Here is a 17,652-nt window from a genome sequence, read left to right on the forward strand (position 1 = left end):
TTTGGGGAAAGGGTGACATCTTTCAGGTGCTGCACAGAACCCAGCTTACTTCACAGGTGTACGTGCTTCACAGGGGAAGCCCTGATGGAATGTGAAGTGCTGCTGTCAAGAGGAGGAAAGACAAGGGGGTGGGGCAAAGGGGCTCAGTAGATTAATGCATTTTCTGGGATGGTACAAAATGAAAACTTGCATTTACACAGGGTTTTCCACAATCTCTTTATAGCCAATGCGGTACTTCTGAAGTGTCACCGCTGTTGTGTAGGGAACACGTCAGCTAATTTGTGCATAGCAAACTCCAAGAAATAGCAATGGCCAGCTGATCTTTCCTTTATTGATGTTGGCTATGGGATAAATATTGGCCAGAACATCAGAAAGAACTCTGCTGTTCTTCAAAATAATACCATGCGAATTTTTTTTCTTCTTTTTATATCCACTTGAAAGGGCAGACAGGGCATGGATTTAACTCCACCCAAAAAACGGCATCTCCGGCAGCATTGCCTCAATACAACCACACTGCGTTATGTTTGCATATATTTTGCTAATAATCTATTTAAGCAAATTGTGGCCCGCAATGCTCAAATATCATAACCACGTAAATATGATCATCATTGAATTGTGTCTTGGAGATTACCAGTCTCATATTATATCTCCAAGTAACTTTAGCTTGTCCACCTCACCAAAAACATCGTTTCGCTCCTGAAGGCTAAATAAAAAGAATAAGTCTAAAGCACGCTACAAGGTTTTCAGAATTTATAGCAAATCATTTCACGGTGTTGCGCCGCATCATTACTTAACGAGCAAAGTCTGGAGTTCGCTGGCTAAGGTAACTGGCAGGGAGCAGGCAAAATTCTGGCAAACGTAGGCTGTAGCTTTACCATCCTTCAGTTCTAATGTTGACAGGAAGGGCAGCGCCTGGTACAGGAAGCTCTCGGTGTTTCCATCCGCTAGAAGTAATATCTATTGGAAAGAAAGAGAATCTTTGTTAGAGCTAAAATTGGACACAAGACGTTCTAGAGGTAACACGGTTGAACTGGAGGATTAACTCCAAACTAACATGGTGATTTTTGTTTTTCATATTTTTGGGGTATGGGCAACAATGACAGTGTCTTGCCCATCAGGTTCTCGTAATGGGATTAAGAGTATAGAGTCACATGAACGGTAAGCCAAGGAGAGTGTTCCCCCATGAATTACAGTTTATGATCGTCTGGCAACTTTGATTGTGATTTCTCTGCTGCCCAGCCCAAAGCTTCCAGGCTTAGTGAACTCAGTTCTATGACTTGTCTTGGTGGGATTCCAATTCCAGAACTTCTGGGTTACCAGCCCAGTACCAGAACCACGGGGTCATCATACCTGCAGCTGGATGGGGGTCATACCATCCCTTCGTGTTGTGATAAGGTGCTTAATATTGTGGACATCAGATGATATCCCTTTATAATAGGGATTGTTCCCTTCACGGCATCCTGGCTCACTCATTCACTGCCCCTGATATTTCCTGCCCCTTCTCATTTGGCAGGTTCTCTGACACATAAACGTAAGGGATGCAACACCTGCTCTTTTACCTTCTCCCATCCCAACATGCTGGGCCCCAAACACACCTCCCAGGCCAAACGGTGGTTTATTTGTGATTCATTTAAATTTAGACTACTACATTTACTGGGCACAACGCGGTCTTCTCTGCAGTGGTGAGACCAAACACATGTTGGATGGTCTATTTGCCAAACACCTCCATTCACTGTGCCAAAGCGAGCTTCCAGTTGTACGCTATTTCCATTCCCACTCCTTTGTCCTCAGTGTCCTGCACCGTCCCAATGAATTTCGACCTCGGTTTGAGGACTGGCACCTCATCTTTTGATTAAGCCCTTCGCAGCCTCCCGACACAACACCGAGCTTAACAATTTTGTGTTGTAACCACGGCTTTTCTGGATAGCAGTTGCTGATATTGAGTCTGTTGTTTGTTCAATCTCTCCTGCCTTCCACCCTAACCACAGACCTTCCCTTTCTTCTTTCATCCCCCCACCTTCGCCTCTGTATTTGCTTAAAACCTGTATTATCCACAAACACGTTCATTTTTGAGGCAAGGTTACATTAATTGTTTGACTCTGTTTCTCTCAGCTCAGACACTGCCCGAACTGAACATTTCCAGCAACTTCTGTTTATATTTCAGATTTCCAACGTCAGACGTATTTCGCAGTTTGTGCTGTGCAATATGCTACTGATGCACAATATCGTACTGATGGCACATAAAGTCTGTCGATAAACAGCGGAGCAGCTGTCTCTCACCAGCAGTTCAATAGGACAAGTAGATAAATTGTTTGGATTGGTGATTTTCAATTTCTATCCACTTAATGCCATATTTCCTTTATCAGTTAAGCACTCCAAGCTGATTGACGGAGCAGAGAAGCTGACAGATGGCAGGGGCTGGACAGTGTGCAGAACCAGCGGATCAGAAATAGCCCACAGATTAATCTCAAGCATCAGCGAGATTCCACCCTGGTGCGTGACTGCAAGAAGTGCTGAAGAATAAAACAGGCCTCCTGCCCACCTTGTGCCTCCGCCCTCACTTGCTGCCAGGCACAGTTTAAAAGCACAGTGCCTATCAGTGGCTGAGAGGATATATGGAATATAACTTGGACCAGCTGCAGCATGCCACACAGCCAGCTGAATTTTGACAACTGATATTAAGAGGCTGGCATGCCAGCAATGCTACACCACCTGCTAACGGGCTGGTAGCTCTCTCTCCCTTCATAAAGGAGAGAGTCCAAAAGCAGTATGCAGTGAATAAACCATATAATCTGGGCTGACAGTCGAGACCAGGTTAAAGTCAAACAGGTTTATTTGGTAGCAAAATCCACTAGCTTTCGGAGTGCTGCTCTTTCATCAGGTAAGTCACGTTGCAGCTTTATATAACCTTAGTTAGGCTTACCTGACGAAGGAGCAGTGCTCCAAAAGCTAGTGGGTTTTGCCACCAAACAAACCTGTTGGACTTTAACCTGGTGTTGTGAAACTTCTTACTGTGTTTACCCCAGTCCGACGCCGGCATCTACACATCACGACTGACAGTCGAGAACACTAAAGGAAAGTTTCTGACTTATTTTAGACAGCCTTGCTCAGAAGGCAGTCAGGGCCCCAATTACCAAAAAGGCCTCTGAGTTCCCTTTGTGCAGCCCCGCGAGGCAGATTTCAAAATGCTAATCAAACAGGTAAGTCGGAATTGAAGGTTCTGGTGCAGATAGGACAATGTGATCTGCGCAGGCTTGGAGGGCCGAAGGGCCTGTTCCTGTGCTGTATCCTTCTTTGAAGGGAACACGCACACCGACCCTTTCACACTCTGGTTATTTTTATTAATTACTCTTTCTAATTTAACAATTTATTGCTTTGATAAAGAACAAAGAAAATGACAGCACAGGAACAGGCCCTTTGGCCCTCCAAGCCTGCATCAACCATGCTGCCTGACTATCTTTTGGGGACCATATCCCTCTATTCCCATCCTATTCATGTATTTGTTAAGAGGTCCCTTAAAAGTCACTAGCGTATCCATTTCCACTACCTCCCCGGCAACGAGTTCCAGGCACCCATCACCCTCTGCCTCGTACATCTCCTTTAAATCTTGCCTCTTGCACCTTAAACCTGTGCCCCCTAGTAACTGACTCTTTCACCCTGGGAAAAAGCTTCTGACTATCTACTCCGTCCATGCCTCTCATAATCTTGTAGACTTCTATCAGGTCTCCCCTCAACCTCCGTTGTTCCAGAGAGAACAAACCAAGTTTCTCCCACGTCTCCTCGTAGCTAATGCCCTACATACCAGGCAATATCTGGATAAATCTTTTCTGAACCCTCTCCAAATCGTTCTGGTAGTGTGATGAACAGAATTGAACACTATATTCCAATTGCAGCCAAACTAAGGTTCTATAAAGCTGCAACATGACACGCCAATTTTTAAACTTAATGCCCTCTCTAACAAAGCCGTATGCCTTCTTGACTACCTTCTCCACCTGCGTTGCCATTTTCAGTGAACTATGTACCTGTACACCCAAGTCCCAATGCCTATCAATACTCTTAAGGGTTCTGCCATTTTCTGTACATCTCCTATCTGTCTTAGGCCTTCCAAAATGCATTACCTCACATTTGTCCGGGTTAAACTTCATCTGCCATCTCTCTGCCCAAGTCTCCAACCGATCTATATCCTGCTGTATGGTCTGATGGCCCTCATGGCTATCCGCAAATCCACCAACCTGTGTGTCATCCACAAAATTACTAATCAAACTAGTTGCATTTTCTTCCAAATCATTTATATATACTACAAACAGCAAAGCACTGATCCCTGAGGAACATCACTTGTCACAGCCCTCCATTCAGAAACGCACCCTTCCACTACTACTCTGTCTTCTTTGACCAAAACACACCCGGCCATCCCATCGTATCAGGCAATGGGACCCTGTGCGAGAACCTCTCCGGCTACGTCGAAGACATCCTAAAACCCATTGTACAAAGAACCCCCAGCTTTTGTCACGACACTACGGACTTCCTACAGAAACTCAGCACACATGGAGCAGTTAAACCAGGAGCACTCCTCGTCACAATGGATGCCTTGGCACTCTCCACCAGCATACCCCACGACGATGGCATTGCTGCAACTAACAACTGCCAGTCTCCAGATGCAAATTTACAAATCATTTGCTTCATCTTCAACAGCCAGTTCTTCATCCAGACAGAGAATAGCCATGGGGACCAAATTTGCACCTCAATATGCCAACATCTTCATGCAAATGTTCGACCAAGACCTCTTCACCGCACAGGACCTTCAACCAATACTATACACTAGATACATTGATGACATTTTCTTCCTTTGGACTCATGGTAAGCAATCACTGAAACAACAATATGACGACATCAACAAGTTCCATCTCACCATCAGGCTACATGGACTACTTTCCGGAATCGGTTGCATTCTTGGACACAGGCATCTCCATCAAGGACGGTCACCTCAGCACTTCACTGTACCACAAGTCCACAGATAACCTCATGATGCTCCACTTCTCCAGCTTCCACCCTAACACATTAAAGAAGCCATCCCTTACAGACAAGCCCTCCACATGCACAGGATCTGCTCAGATAAGGAGGATCGCAACAGACACATCCAGATGCTGCAAGATGCCCTCATAAAAACAGGATATGGCACGTGACTCATTGATTGACAGTTTCAACGCACTACAGCAAAAAACCATACCAACCTCCTCAGAAGACAAACATGGGACACGGTGGATAGAGTACCCTTTGTCATCCAGTACTTCCTCGGAGCAGAGAAGCTACAAAATCTTCTCTGGAACCTTCAATATGTCATTGAAGACGAATATCTCACCAAGGCCATCGCCACACCCCCACTTCTTGCCATCAAATAATCACACAACCTCAAACAGACCATTGTCCGCAGCAAACTACCTAGCCTTCAGGAGAACAGCAACCACGACATCACACAACCCTGCCACAGCAACCTCTGCAAGACATGCCGGATCATCAACATGGATGCCATCATCTCATGTGAGAACACCACCCACCAGGTACATGGTACATACTCTTGCAACTTGGCCAATGTTGTCTACCTGATGCGCTGCAGGAAAGGATGTCCTAAGGCATGGTACATTGGGGAGACCATGCAGATACCACGACAACGGATGAACAAACATTGCTCGACAATCTCTAGGCAATAGTGTTCTCTTCCTGTTGGGGAACACTTCAGTGGTCACGGGCATTTGGCTTCTGATCTTTGGGTAAGCGTTCTCCAAGGCGGCCTTCATGACACACGACAGCTCAGAGTCACTGAGCAGAGACTGATAGTCAAGTTCCACACATGAGGACGGCCTCAACCGGGATCTTGGGTTCATGTTGCACTATCTGTAACCCCCGTGACTTGCCTGGGCTTGCAAAATCTCTCTTAGTGTCTGTCTGGAGACAATACACATCTCTTTAACCTATGCCTAACCCTCTCTCCACTCACATTGTCTGTACCTTTAAGACTTGATTCCCTGTAAAGACTCGCATTCCAACCATTATTTTGTAAACTGAGTTTGTGTCTTTATATGCCCTGTTTGTGAATAGAATTCTCATTCACCTGATGAAGGAGCAGCGCTCCGAAAGCTAGAGGTATATGTTACCAAATAAACCTGTTGGACTTTAACCTGGTGTTGTGAAACTTCTTACTGCTCTTTGATCAAGCCAGTTTTGTATCCACCTTGCCAGCTCACCTCTCGTCTCATGCGACTTCACCTTTTGCACCAGTGACTTTGTTTCAGTTCTGCTCAGCAAGTTGTTTATTTTATTACTACCAAAACTTTAAAAAAGAAACAGCTAACAGGTGGGATTCTCTGGTCTGAACAGCCACAGAATCCCCACCCCTTAGCTGTTTCTCTCTCCACAGGTGCTGCCTGACCTTCTGAGCATTTCCAGCTTGTTCTGTGATTACTTAAGCACTTCTTACCGTTCTTTGACCGAGTCAGTTTTGCATCCACCTTGCCAGCTCACCTCTCATCTCGTGCGACTTCACCTTCTGCACCAGTGACATTGTTTTAGTTTTGCTCTTATGTATTTATATAGCTCTTTTGCTCTTTGTACTTATATAGCACTGTTTATTCTTGCTTTCAATGCACCTTTACTCGGTGTGGACACAACTGCCTGAAATAAATGGAGCACTTAAGATACCATAATTTTCAACTTATATAAATGAATAATGGCATTTGGGGAGAAGGCAACATCTGAGTGAACTTACGTTATTGCTCCGTCTCTAAAATGCCAATATCCTCCCAATAGTGTGGATAACAACACTGGGACCTGAGGAAACTGTTCCACTGTTTGCTTCTTACTGCCATAGACTTGCATTCACACAAGGTAATGGAGTCACTGGTTTATTACAGGAGTGAAGAATATGCAAGTCTGTCACAGTGACTCAGCACACAGCTGCAGTTAACCCCTTCTGATCTGTGAACATGTCTTTGCTGGATCCCATTTAACCATTTGGGAAATGTTTCAGTTAATGAATCGCCTCTGCCATCTTTCCCCAATGCCTTCACTTTGTCTTAATTACATGGGACTGCTGCTGGATTATATCATGTTAAACTGACTTGCTCTTTGTGATTCCCTTTACATCCCTGACTGTATTACAGCAGCTCCTACACAACAGCTCCTTCCTCTCACACATTCACTCAGCTTTCCTTCTTGAGTCTCATCAGTAACTTTTTTTTTAAAATGTGATTTTATGTTAAATCTTGTCCTAAGATGACAAATTAGAGGAGAAATTGAGAGTGAAATCGGATGGGGAAGGAGAAAAAAAATCAGATGTGTGGCTAACATTGTGAAGTGGACTGAGGGAGACTCGAAAAAAGCCAAAGTAGTAAAATGATGTCAACGGCCCCAAACAGTTGATGTGAAAATGAACAAGCGAGTGCTCCAGTCAAGTGTCTTGGATATTTTGTTTTGTTAAAGGTCCTATATAAATGTGAGTTGTTCCTACTTATTGCACATTCAGGTCAAAACAAAGTCAATCACTGGCTTGGCATCATCCTGTTGAGCTGGAACATCTCAGGAAAAGCTACAATGGAAGACGCTACAAAGCTGTGAGCTTCTCAGGGTTATAGAATCCCCAGGTTTCCCATTTTATAAGATCCCAAGTCTATTCGTGGAGTAGGGTCCAATCCCCCCATCTGTTAATGACCCAGTCTCCCCGCGCCGCGGCGAGCCGCTCTCCCCGCGTCACGGCGAGCCGCTCTCCTGAGCTGCCACTCACTTCCCAACTGAAATCACAGGTCATGTTTTGTTTGCATTGCTGGGCTCCTCCCGAAGTCACTTCCTTCATGACAACCAGTGACCCTTACAAGATCTGAATCAAATTAGGTTTGCGCATTACTTCTGAAGTCAACTGGCTTTTAACTATTCATGTCTTATTTTTGAATTTATGGAGCTGATACCCAACTAATTGCTGTTGAAAAGTATATCAGAGCGAAAATCCTGTGCATTGTGTTTCAGCTGAGGTTGATGTGGAATGTGGAATCCTAAACTGATAACAACCGCATATCAATCTGCCTTTGGGATACCGGCATTTACTTGAACAACAATTTTAAGTAAAAATGGTCTTGCAAGGGTTAAATCTAAGGTCCATATGGACCAGAGCTGGAACAAACATCTCCTATGATAGTTGACGATAAATAATGAGATATTATCCTGTCAGCTAGCAGGGGAAAGGGAATTCCTCAATGACTTAGGGATCAAAGGCCATGGGAAATGGATGTATGACATTGCAGTTGTTTGTGCAGCCTTGCTTTTAAATGCACTGTAATTGCCTCAGGAGACTTCATAGAAGGAAGTCAACTTTGTTTCAGAGGGTCAGTTTTTTGAGAGCTAAATGATCCCAACAATGACTACTTGACTTGAACATTGAGAAAACTTTGCTTTTATTAATGGGGAACAAGAGTATGACATAAGATGGTTCCCTGGGAAAGGAAAAGGACTTATTGGCGTAGCACATTAGGTCAAAATCAAACTGCGTCACATCAACTGGGGATTCTAGAGAGAGAAAAAAAATTGTCTCAGAAAGGAAAGGATTGGAAAGGAAAGTCATCGTAGAAAGAAGCGATGGAAAGAAGGATGTAGTGCAAGGAGAAGGAACGGAGCAAACGCAGGAGAAAATAAGTTGAGACGGAGTTAAAGAAAATGAACGAAATAACAGAATGAGGAATGGAAACTCAAAGGGACAAAGTGGTGTGGTCGGGTAGACACTTGGCTTTCAGCTCCGGTGCCTGCGTTTGAATCTGGCCCAGCCTGACACTGAATGACATTGAACTGACAATCTGAGAAAGGCCATCAAATAGTCAGAGTTGGGAATAGAGAATGTCACATTATTCTATAGTTGGGTTTAATACATATTGTTAGGGTGTTGAATGAAGCTTCACATTGTGTATAGACATGCTACACATAAACCAGAGTTGGGGGCGGGGGCGGGGGTGTCGATTTACTCTGCCTAACCCTCTGCCACCACCTTGGGTCTGCTTCTTTCAACACTTTTTCTGTGTCTGTTACCTTCTGCTGAAATCCTCACTTCTTGCTGATGTTTGACTCCGCAAGCAAAGCGAGCCCCGTTACCTCGCGTATCCGAGCCGAGACAGCAAGAGGTGACGGCCTGTTCGTTCTCCGGATGGGGGGCATTAACTGCTCATCCAAACTTGCCTTGCACAATTTTTGAAAGCAGGTGGCTGAGTGGTGACTTAATAGTAAGTGTAAGATATCGAAGGGTTTGAAGGGGTGTTTGTGGGAGCTTGCTGTGCACAAACCGGCCGCTGCTTTTCCTGCATTATAACAGTGACAAGGTTCAAAAGTATTTCATTGATTGCGAAGCGCTTTGAAGATCATCAAGAAAACTGATACAGAATGCCCACATTTTCTTTGTGTGTAACCGCTTGATATTGCACAGTGGTGTGCTAAGCCACTTCAAAGGGCAGTTAAGGCTCAACTGCATTGTTGTGGACAGGGGTCACATATCTGCCAGATCGAGGAAGGACACGGCCTTCATTCCCTAAAGACATTAGTCCTAAGCATTCAAAATGGGACAGAGGGGCCAAGAGATCTAAGGGTACACATTCACAAGTCACTAAAGGTAGTGACCTGGGTTAAAAAGGTCATTTAAAAAGCAAACCAATCATTTTGCTCCATTTTTAACCCGATGGAATTGAAAAACAGAGAGGCTGTGTTAAACAAGAATCAAAACCAGCCTAGCGGGGTAACATTTCAAATACTATGCCCAGTTCTGTTCTCCATATTATAAAACTGAAATAGAGGCACTTGAAATGGTACAAAAGAGATTTACAAGCTAGACACAGGATGTATCGACCAGGAAAAACTGAACCAGCTGGAGCTCTTATCTTTAGAAGAAAGAAAGCTGAGTGGTGACTTAATAGTAACTGTAAGATATTGAAGGGTTTGAAAGGGTGTTTGTGGGAGCTTGCTGTGCACAAACCGGCTGCTGCGTTTCCTGCATGATAACAGCGACAAGGTTCAAAAGTATTTCATTGATTGCGAAGCGCTTTGAAGATCATCATGAAAAGTGATACAGAATGCCCACTTTTTCTTTGTGTGTTGTGTGAAATCTGGTCTCAGAAACAGCTGAAGATGGGCTTTCCAAGTCCACTATCCCACGTCAGGTTCATCTCTGATGCACCAAAATTGTACGCAAGTTGTTGCCACTTGTGAACGAGACCAAAGCTCAAAAAGGTCATAAGTATGGGATAGGCACTCATTGATCTAATAGCCAATTCAGAGATCTCTCTTTGACTCGGACCGTCAGACTTGCTAATGAACGGAACGGTCGAGGCAGGTAGCACAAATACATTTAAGAGGAGGTTACATCAGTACTTTAAGGAGAAAGGAATAGGAAGAGATACTGATAAAAGTTACAGTAAGTCAGAGGGAAAGAGTCTTGTGTGGACCATGAATACTGGCACAGACCAGTGAGCCAAATGGACTCTTTTTGTGCCATAGACTTAACATGACTTGAGTGTGTTTCATGGGCAACGTAGAGAGTAAAAATTCTCAGCACCTAAAGAAGTTATACTTGATTCAGAATTGATGGGACAGTTAGATGGGGAAATATTACAGTGCACGCAGGGGCTACGGAGCCTTTTCCACAGCTGCAGTGACACACCCAAGTGAAGTAGAATCTTGAGATAGGTACCAGCACAGACTGTCAAAATTCAAATCAGTTTCAAATCCATTACAACTAAGCCAGAAGGGTCAGAGGCAGCAAAGTTATGAGAAAATACGAATCACCTCCAATTCACTGCTGTCTCACTGCGCCAGCGACCTGGGCTCAATTTTGGTCCTGGGTAATAATCTGTGTGGAGTTTGCATGTCCCACCCCCCCCCCCCCATCTGCATGGGTTTCCTTCGGGTGGTCCAATTTCCTCCCACAGACCAAAGATGCGCATGTTAGGTTAATTAGCCATGCTCAAATTTCCCTTAGTTTTGGGGAGATTAGCAGGGTAAATATTACAGGGATAGGGCCTGGGTGGGATGGGCTGAATGGCCTCTTTCTACATGGTAGGGATTATTCTATTAAGTCCCAGACTATCCTAATGGATGTATATACATATATATCGTCCCTTCATCAATGCTAGTGCAATATCCTGGAATGTCCTACCTAGCAGTGGTGAGAGAGCATCTTCAGTGCATGAATAAGGAGGTAGTCCTCCACCACCTTCTCAAGGTATCTGTATAGGGCAGATTTTGAAGAGGTTATATTGCATTGAGTGAACCCTCTGTCTAGTTCCTTCTGCTTTAATGTCTTCCAAATGCACCTGTTTGGCCATATTTTTGGGTTCTGCTAACCTTTCTATTCCACGCTTGGTCTCCATCATACCCTTATCCTTCTCCTGGTAACAGGCTGCAAGGTAGCTTCTTACGCATTCTGAGTGGAATGATCCCACCCCCTGGAAACCAGCCAGCTCCTTCTTAATGAAGACGGCACATCTCTGGCTTCAGATGATAAACCAGGAAAAGGTGTCATCTGTTTTCACTTTTACAACTTTGAGAAGTGCCATTTTCCAGCAGTGGGATCAACAATTGTGATACAGATTTGTGTTTGCCTAAAAACAAACATTAGTAAAAAAGAAATAGCAATTTTCTTCGCATGACCTCCCAGCTTAAAGGTAAAGGCAGTCAGAACCAAGAAACGGCACAGGAAAAGTGCCTAAAAATAATTAAAATTGGCACGGTACATAAAAATCACAAATGCAACCGCTTTGCCTTGCTGATCTATCATTCCTTTCTCCCCTCTTTTGTCATCTCTTCCAGACTCTGTCTACTTCATTTTTATCTTCCATTCACTTTTTCTTGCAGAAAGGGGGTGGGGGGGCTTCCTCAATCACCACTTTGACTCTTCCACTGTTCAAGAATGCTTATCTTCACTTACTTCTAATCTTCCATCATTGGCTTGGGAGAAAATTATATTTGTTTCTCATTAATGCAAAGATCTGTGGGTTAGATCGATTGACCATGTTAAATTGACCCTTAGTCAGGGGAATTAGCAAGGGTAGATAGGTAGGGTTACAGGGATAGGGCCTGGGTGGGATTGTTGTCAATGCAGATTGATGGGCCAAATGGCCTCTTCTGCAGTGCAAGGATTCGATGATTCTATCTGGTTGTCTATCACATTACTGTTTGCAGGAGCTTGCTGTTCACAAATTGGCTGCTGCATTTCCTGCACTATGATGTGGAGATGCCGGCATTGGACTGGGGTAGTCACAGTAAGAAGTCTCACAACACCAGGGTAAAGTTCTCCAAGGCCGCCTTCACGACACACAACAGCGCAGAGTCGCTGAACAGACACTGACAGCCAAGTTCCACACGCATGAGGACGGCCTCAACCAGGATCTTGGGTTCATGTCGCACTATCTGTAACCCCCATGACTTCCCTGGGTTTGCAAAACCTCACTTACTGTCCTGTCTGGAGACAATACACATCTCTTTAACCTGTGCCTAATGCTCTTTCCACTCACATTGTCGGCATCTTTAAGACTTGAACAACAGGTTGGTTGTAAAGACTCGCATTCTAATCAGTAATCTGTAAACTGTGTGTGCAGTTATATGCTCTGTCTGAGGCCAGAACTCTCCACTCACCTGACGAAGGGGCAAACCCCGAAAGCTTGTGAGTTTACTATCAAATAAATTGGTTGGACTTAAACCTGGTGTTGTGAGACTTCTTACTGTGTTTCCCTGCATTACAACAGTGACAAGGTTCAAGAGTATTTATTGATTGTGAAATGCTTTGAGGTCATGAGAAGTGTTATAGAATGCCCGTGTGAAACCTGCACTCGGGAAGGCTGAGGCTTGGTTTTCGAAGGATATTGTCCCACACCGTTCAATCTCTGATGCATCAGAGACCAGATGTACTGCGTTCCACAAGCTGTTAACCCCCGAAACTCAGAGTAAAATCACTTGACTGCATGGTTTGCCTCTCCGTACATCTAAACAAAAAAACCCCACACTTTTAGCAATGAACTTCAATGGCCTCACTGGGGAATTGACTGGAGAGAGCCAACGTTACTGAGCCCAAGGGTATATGGATTAACATCAATGATTCGGCCATTAATTCTCATGGTTCAGAAATTTGTCAGTACAACTAAGCCTACACATTCAACTCCCTCGAGGAGACAGTCTCAGCCACAGACCTGAGATAGCCTACCCTGAATAATGTCATCAATCCCCACTTAAAATTATGAAGCAATTCAACAACAAAAACATTTATACAGCACACTTCCCATAATAAACAAGCCATGGCACTGCACAAACAAAATGTGACCAACCGTGAAATACCAGGCCAGAATTTCACTGAATTGGGATGACTTGGAAAACCTTTAAAAATGGCCTGTGGGACCCAGATGCAGATGCCCCACATCCACTTCTGGCACGTGAGGAACTAAAACACATACTGAATTGTTTATAAAATATATATGATGAGAGAGAGAGAGAGAGAGAGAGACAGATCGCCATGGCTATTTCTAAACTTTATCAAAAAGAAATGAACAAAGATCCTTAAAACAACTGAAATTGTGTCTGACTGTGACCCCAGAACAAAATAAGCCATTTTGCAGTCTCGGAAATCTCACACCTCGTTATCTCTTTGCAGCTACTAACCATCGCCTGAAGACTGCATGACTCAACTTTCAGAAGAGCTACATTGAAGGCCTTTTGTATATGAAATCCAGGCTGACCAGCTGAGATGGAATGCCTACAATGACAACAGCTTTTCAAATTCTTTTCAACGTATCATGGCTAAGACATTTTAACAGCTTGGATCACAAACCAATTTCTAAACTCTGGACAAACGTTCTTTGCTGAAGCCATTAAGGAGAGGTCAAGTCACATCATTGAGGGCCGGGCTTGTGGAACGAGAGATACTACCTAGCCGAACTGTAAAACTCAGTCTGCTGTTTAACATCTGACCAGCTGGCCAGATTGAAGGAAGACTGGCCTCCAGGTTGGACACCTGGCTCCTTCTACCCTGCTTCCGTTGCAAGTTCTATGCCATCACCTACAGGATTGATTCATTTCGGCATATCTTGCTCATCGCGTGGCGAGAACACCACTGGAAAAGAGAATTCTACAGCATTGGTTTTCAACCCACCAACTTCAGTGAAGGAATACTTTGCTGCACTTTGATTCCGGACTGTGGAACTCGCGTGAAATAACATTTATTTCTTGTACTGTAAATTCTTCTTTTTTCTATTCCTCTCTTTACTATCTGAAGGTGAGGGCCATGTTCTGAACCCTGTGTGTGTGTGTTCTGAATACGTGCAAACAAACAAACCCTTTGAGTTCATCCCATCCTGAGTTGATTGTGGGGTTATTCATGGAAAATTGGATTTTTTAGTTTATTTATTAGTGTCACAGGTAGGCTTACATTAACACTGCAGTGAGACTACTGTGAAAATCCCAACATGAGGGAAATGATCTGGAGGAGGGAACCGAGTGCAGGGTGTCGAAATTTGCTGATGACACCAAGATTGGGGGAAAGGCAAATTGTGCGGAGGGTGTGGAGAGTCTGCAGAAGGATCTAGATAGGCTGGGCGAATGGGCCAGGAAATGGCAAATGGAATTTAATGTTGGCAAGTGTGTGGTGGTCCACTTTGGTAGGAATAATGGTAGGAAGGATTATTACTTACGTGGCGAAAAACTGCAGCAGGCGACGGTGCAGAGGCACCTCGGGGTCCTTGTGCATGAGTCGCAAAAACCCAGCTTGCAGGTGCAGCAGGTGGTCAGGAAGGCGAATGGGATGCTGGCCTTCATAGCGAGGGGGATTGAATATAAAAGTAGGGAGGTCTTGCTGCAGCTGTATAGGGCATTGGTGAGGCCGCAGCTGGAGTACTGTGTGCAGTTTTGGGCGCCGCACCTGCGCAAGGATATTTTGGCCCTGGAGGGAGTGCAGAGGAGGTTTACTAGGCTGATACCGGAGTTGAGGGGATTGAGCTATGAGGAGAGGCTGAATAAACTAGGCTTGTACTCGTTAGAGTTTAGAAGAATGAGGGGAGATCTCATTGAGACGTATAAGATGATGAATGGGATGGATAGGATAGAGGTGGAGAGACTCTTCCCGCTCAGAAAAGACAGTAGGACTAGGGGGCACAGCCTCAAGATAAGGGGGAGGCGGTTTAGAACGGAGTTGAGGAGGAACTTCTTCACTCAAAGGGTGGTGAATCTCTGGAATTCTCTGCCCGTTGAAGTGGTGGAGGCTGCCTCGCTAAATATTTTTAAGAAGCGGGTTGATGGGTTCTTGATAAGAGAGGGGATTAAGGGTTATGGGGAGAGGGCGGGAAAGTGGAACTGAGCCACGACAGATCAGCCATGATCTTATTGAATGGCGGGGCAGGCTCGAAGGGCCAGATGGCCTACTCCTGCTCCTATTTCTTATGTTCTTATGTTCTTAAAATAGGCCATGGCTTATAAAGAGGAAAAAAAACAAAACAGCTTTTTGTTTGCAGACGATTGGTTGGTGAGAGGAGAAATTAGTGCTGCTTAAACTAACCCCACCCAGAACGTTAGTGAAATAAGATCTTTGTTTGCTTTTACAACTGTTTGACCACTTGAAGGATTTTGAATTTTTTGAATGGGTTTCATGGATGCTTTTTTTCAATATCAACTGCTCCATAGTGGAGACTGAGTGAGTGATTATGGAGGATATATGATGAGATGGTGGTGGTGGTGAATGGAAGGGTAAGGGGCATGGGAATAACAAGGGGGCATGGAGGTCGCATGGGTGTGTAAGGGCATGGGGATATGGGCAGCAATGAGGGGTTAGGGGGTGGAGATGGCATGTGAGGGCTGGTGGGTCTAACAATCCTTAATACAATGGGCTGAAGTTTCTGAGAGGCACATGGGGAACCTTCCAAACAACCTACATCCACACACTTGCCCACTTTCATGGCCACCTCTGAACTGCGGGGGTGGTACAAACAACTCCACCTCGCCCCACATTCCAGCTACAAATGTAAGGCAGGAAGGGATCTTTTTAAAGAGATGGATTTGCCAAATAAGGAGTTTGCTGACTTCACCTGTCCATCTATCCACACAAATCTGACCCATTATGTTGGATGACCAAAAGCTTGAGCAAAGAGGTTGGTTTTGGGGTGGGGGCATTAAAGGAGGAAAACAAGTCAAAAAAAAAAGCAGACAGGATGTGGAGGGTATTCCAAGGCTTATAGTCCAGGCAACCAAAGACATGGTCATCATTGGTGGAGTGACTAAAATCAGGAATGATCGAGTGGCCAGCATTAGATGGACACCTGAGATTGATTCGATAAAGTGCAGAAATGATTTTTCTGCTTCTGAGGTAATCCAAAAGTAAGGGTTCAATTTTACCACTGCATTGCACCTGTTTTTGGAAGCAAAAACTTGGTAAAGTCGGGCACGAGGCGAGTAGCGTGATCCACGTCCACCTCCGCGCTGGTTCCCCCTTTACCAAGGGCTGAAAATGGCTGTGATCGGGATCGCGCCTGAAACGGGCTTGACAGCAATTTAAGTGTATTTGCATGCATTTAAATTGACTTAATGGGCTGAACCCCAAACCTTACTGGCACATCCCCCTTTGCCACTGCGTTCGCACATCCAGAATTGGCGAGAAACAGGAATACCCCACAAAAGTCTAATTGAGGCAATTCAGTTAAGTGCCAAGCTTCCAATGGCTTTCTACTTGAGATCAGTGAGGGTGGGGGGGATGTGTTGGAGATTGGTTGCTGTCTGCTGCCACTCTGATCAGTGAGGGGGAAGAGGGGGTCTGCTGTCACTCTACCTGAGACCAGTGAGAGGAAAGGGTCGGGGGCGGGGGGGGTCTGCTGCCACTTTGCTGAGATCAGTGAGGGAGATTGGGTGGGTGTGGGAGGGAGGGGAGTCTGTTGCCACTCTGCCTAAGATCAGTAGTGAGGGAGATTGGGGGCGGGGGCGGAGTCTGCTGCTACTCTGCCCGAGATCAGTGACGGGGGGGAGGGTTGCTGCCACTCTGTCTGAGATAGGTGAAGCGGAAGGGGCCCACGATTGGTCTGGGTGGCAGAGGGAGTTGGGAGGTTGGGGGGGGAGTCAGTAATGTTGTGGGGGCCAGGGGAGGCACTATCCAGCCCGGAGAGGGGAGCCACATTGTATCATTTTTTTTTTCTGCCCATGCGCAGTTGAAGACTCCAATTGGAGCTGCAGGATTGCGAGCGGGTTAAGCTTTGCCAACAGGCTTGTGCCCTGCGATTCGGAATTGCTGCTACTTTTTTGAGCAGGGCACTTATGGGGTGCCTGAGAGCGGGTCTAAAAATTCGGATCTGAAACACTCCCAGTTTCAAGTCTACCCAGCACTTAGAATCAAAATGGTAAACTAGGGCCTTAAGGGTCATAAATATAAGATAAACACTAATGAATCTAATAAAGGATTTAGAAGAAACTTTTTCATCCAGGGAGTGGTTAGAAATTGAAATTTGCCGTCACAGTAAATAACATCGTTTTTGGAAAATGTGTCCACGGGATGTAGGCATCCGTGGCCAGGACAGCGTTTATTTCCAATCCCTAATTGCCCTGGAGACAGTGGTGGTGAGCTCCCATCTTGCATCTCTGTGGTCCACGTGGTGTAGGTACACC

General features: G+C 45.0%; 1 protein-coding gene across 2 annotated transcripts in view; it reads right to left on the reverse strand.

Annotated features, from left to right (window-relative positions):
* Nucleotides 1–312: 312 nt before the first annotated feature.
* The window catches only part of spata20 (spermatogenesis associated 20), a 368,934-nt gene continuing 351,594 nt past the window's right edge, over nt 313–17,652 (reverse strand). For both annotated transcript variants that reach the window (XM_080209099.1, XM_080209101.1), the window contains exon 16: nt 313–957. In XM_080209099.1, the coding sequence (XP_080065225.1) occupies nt 787–957 (171 nt within the window). In that variant the 3' untranslated portion in view covers nt 313–786. The remainder of the gene's footprint in view (nt 958–17,652) is intronic.

Source organism: Carcharhinus amblyrhynchos, chromosome 21 (genome assembly GCF_965287045.1).
Source record: "Carcharhinus amblyrhynchos chromosome 21, sCarAmb.v2.hapA, whole genome shotgun sequence".
In the NCBI taxonomy this organism is placed as follows: Eukaryota; Metazoa; Chordata; class Chondrichthyes; order Carcharhiniformes; family Carcharhinidae; genus Carcharhinus; species Carcharhinus amblyrhynchos.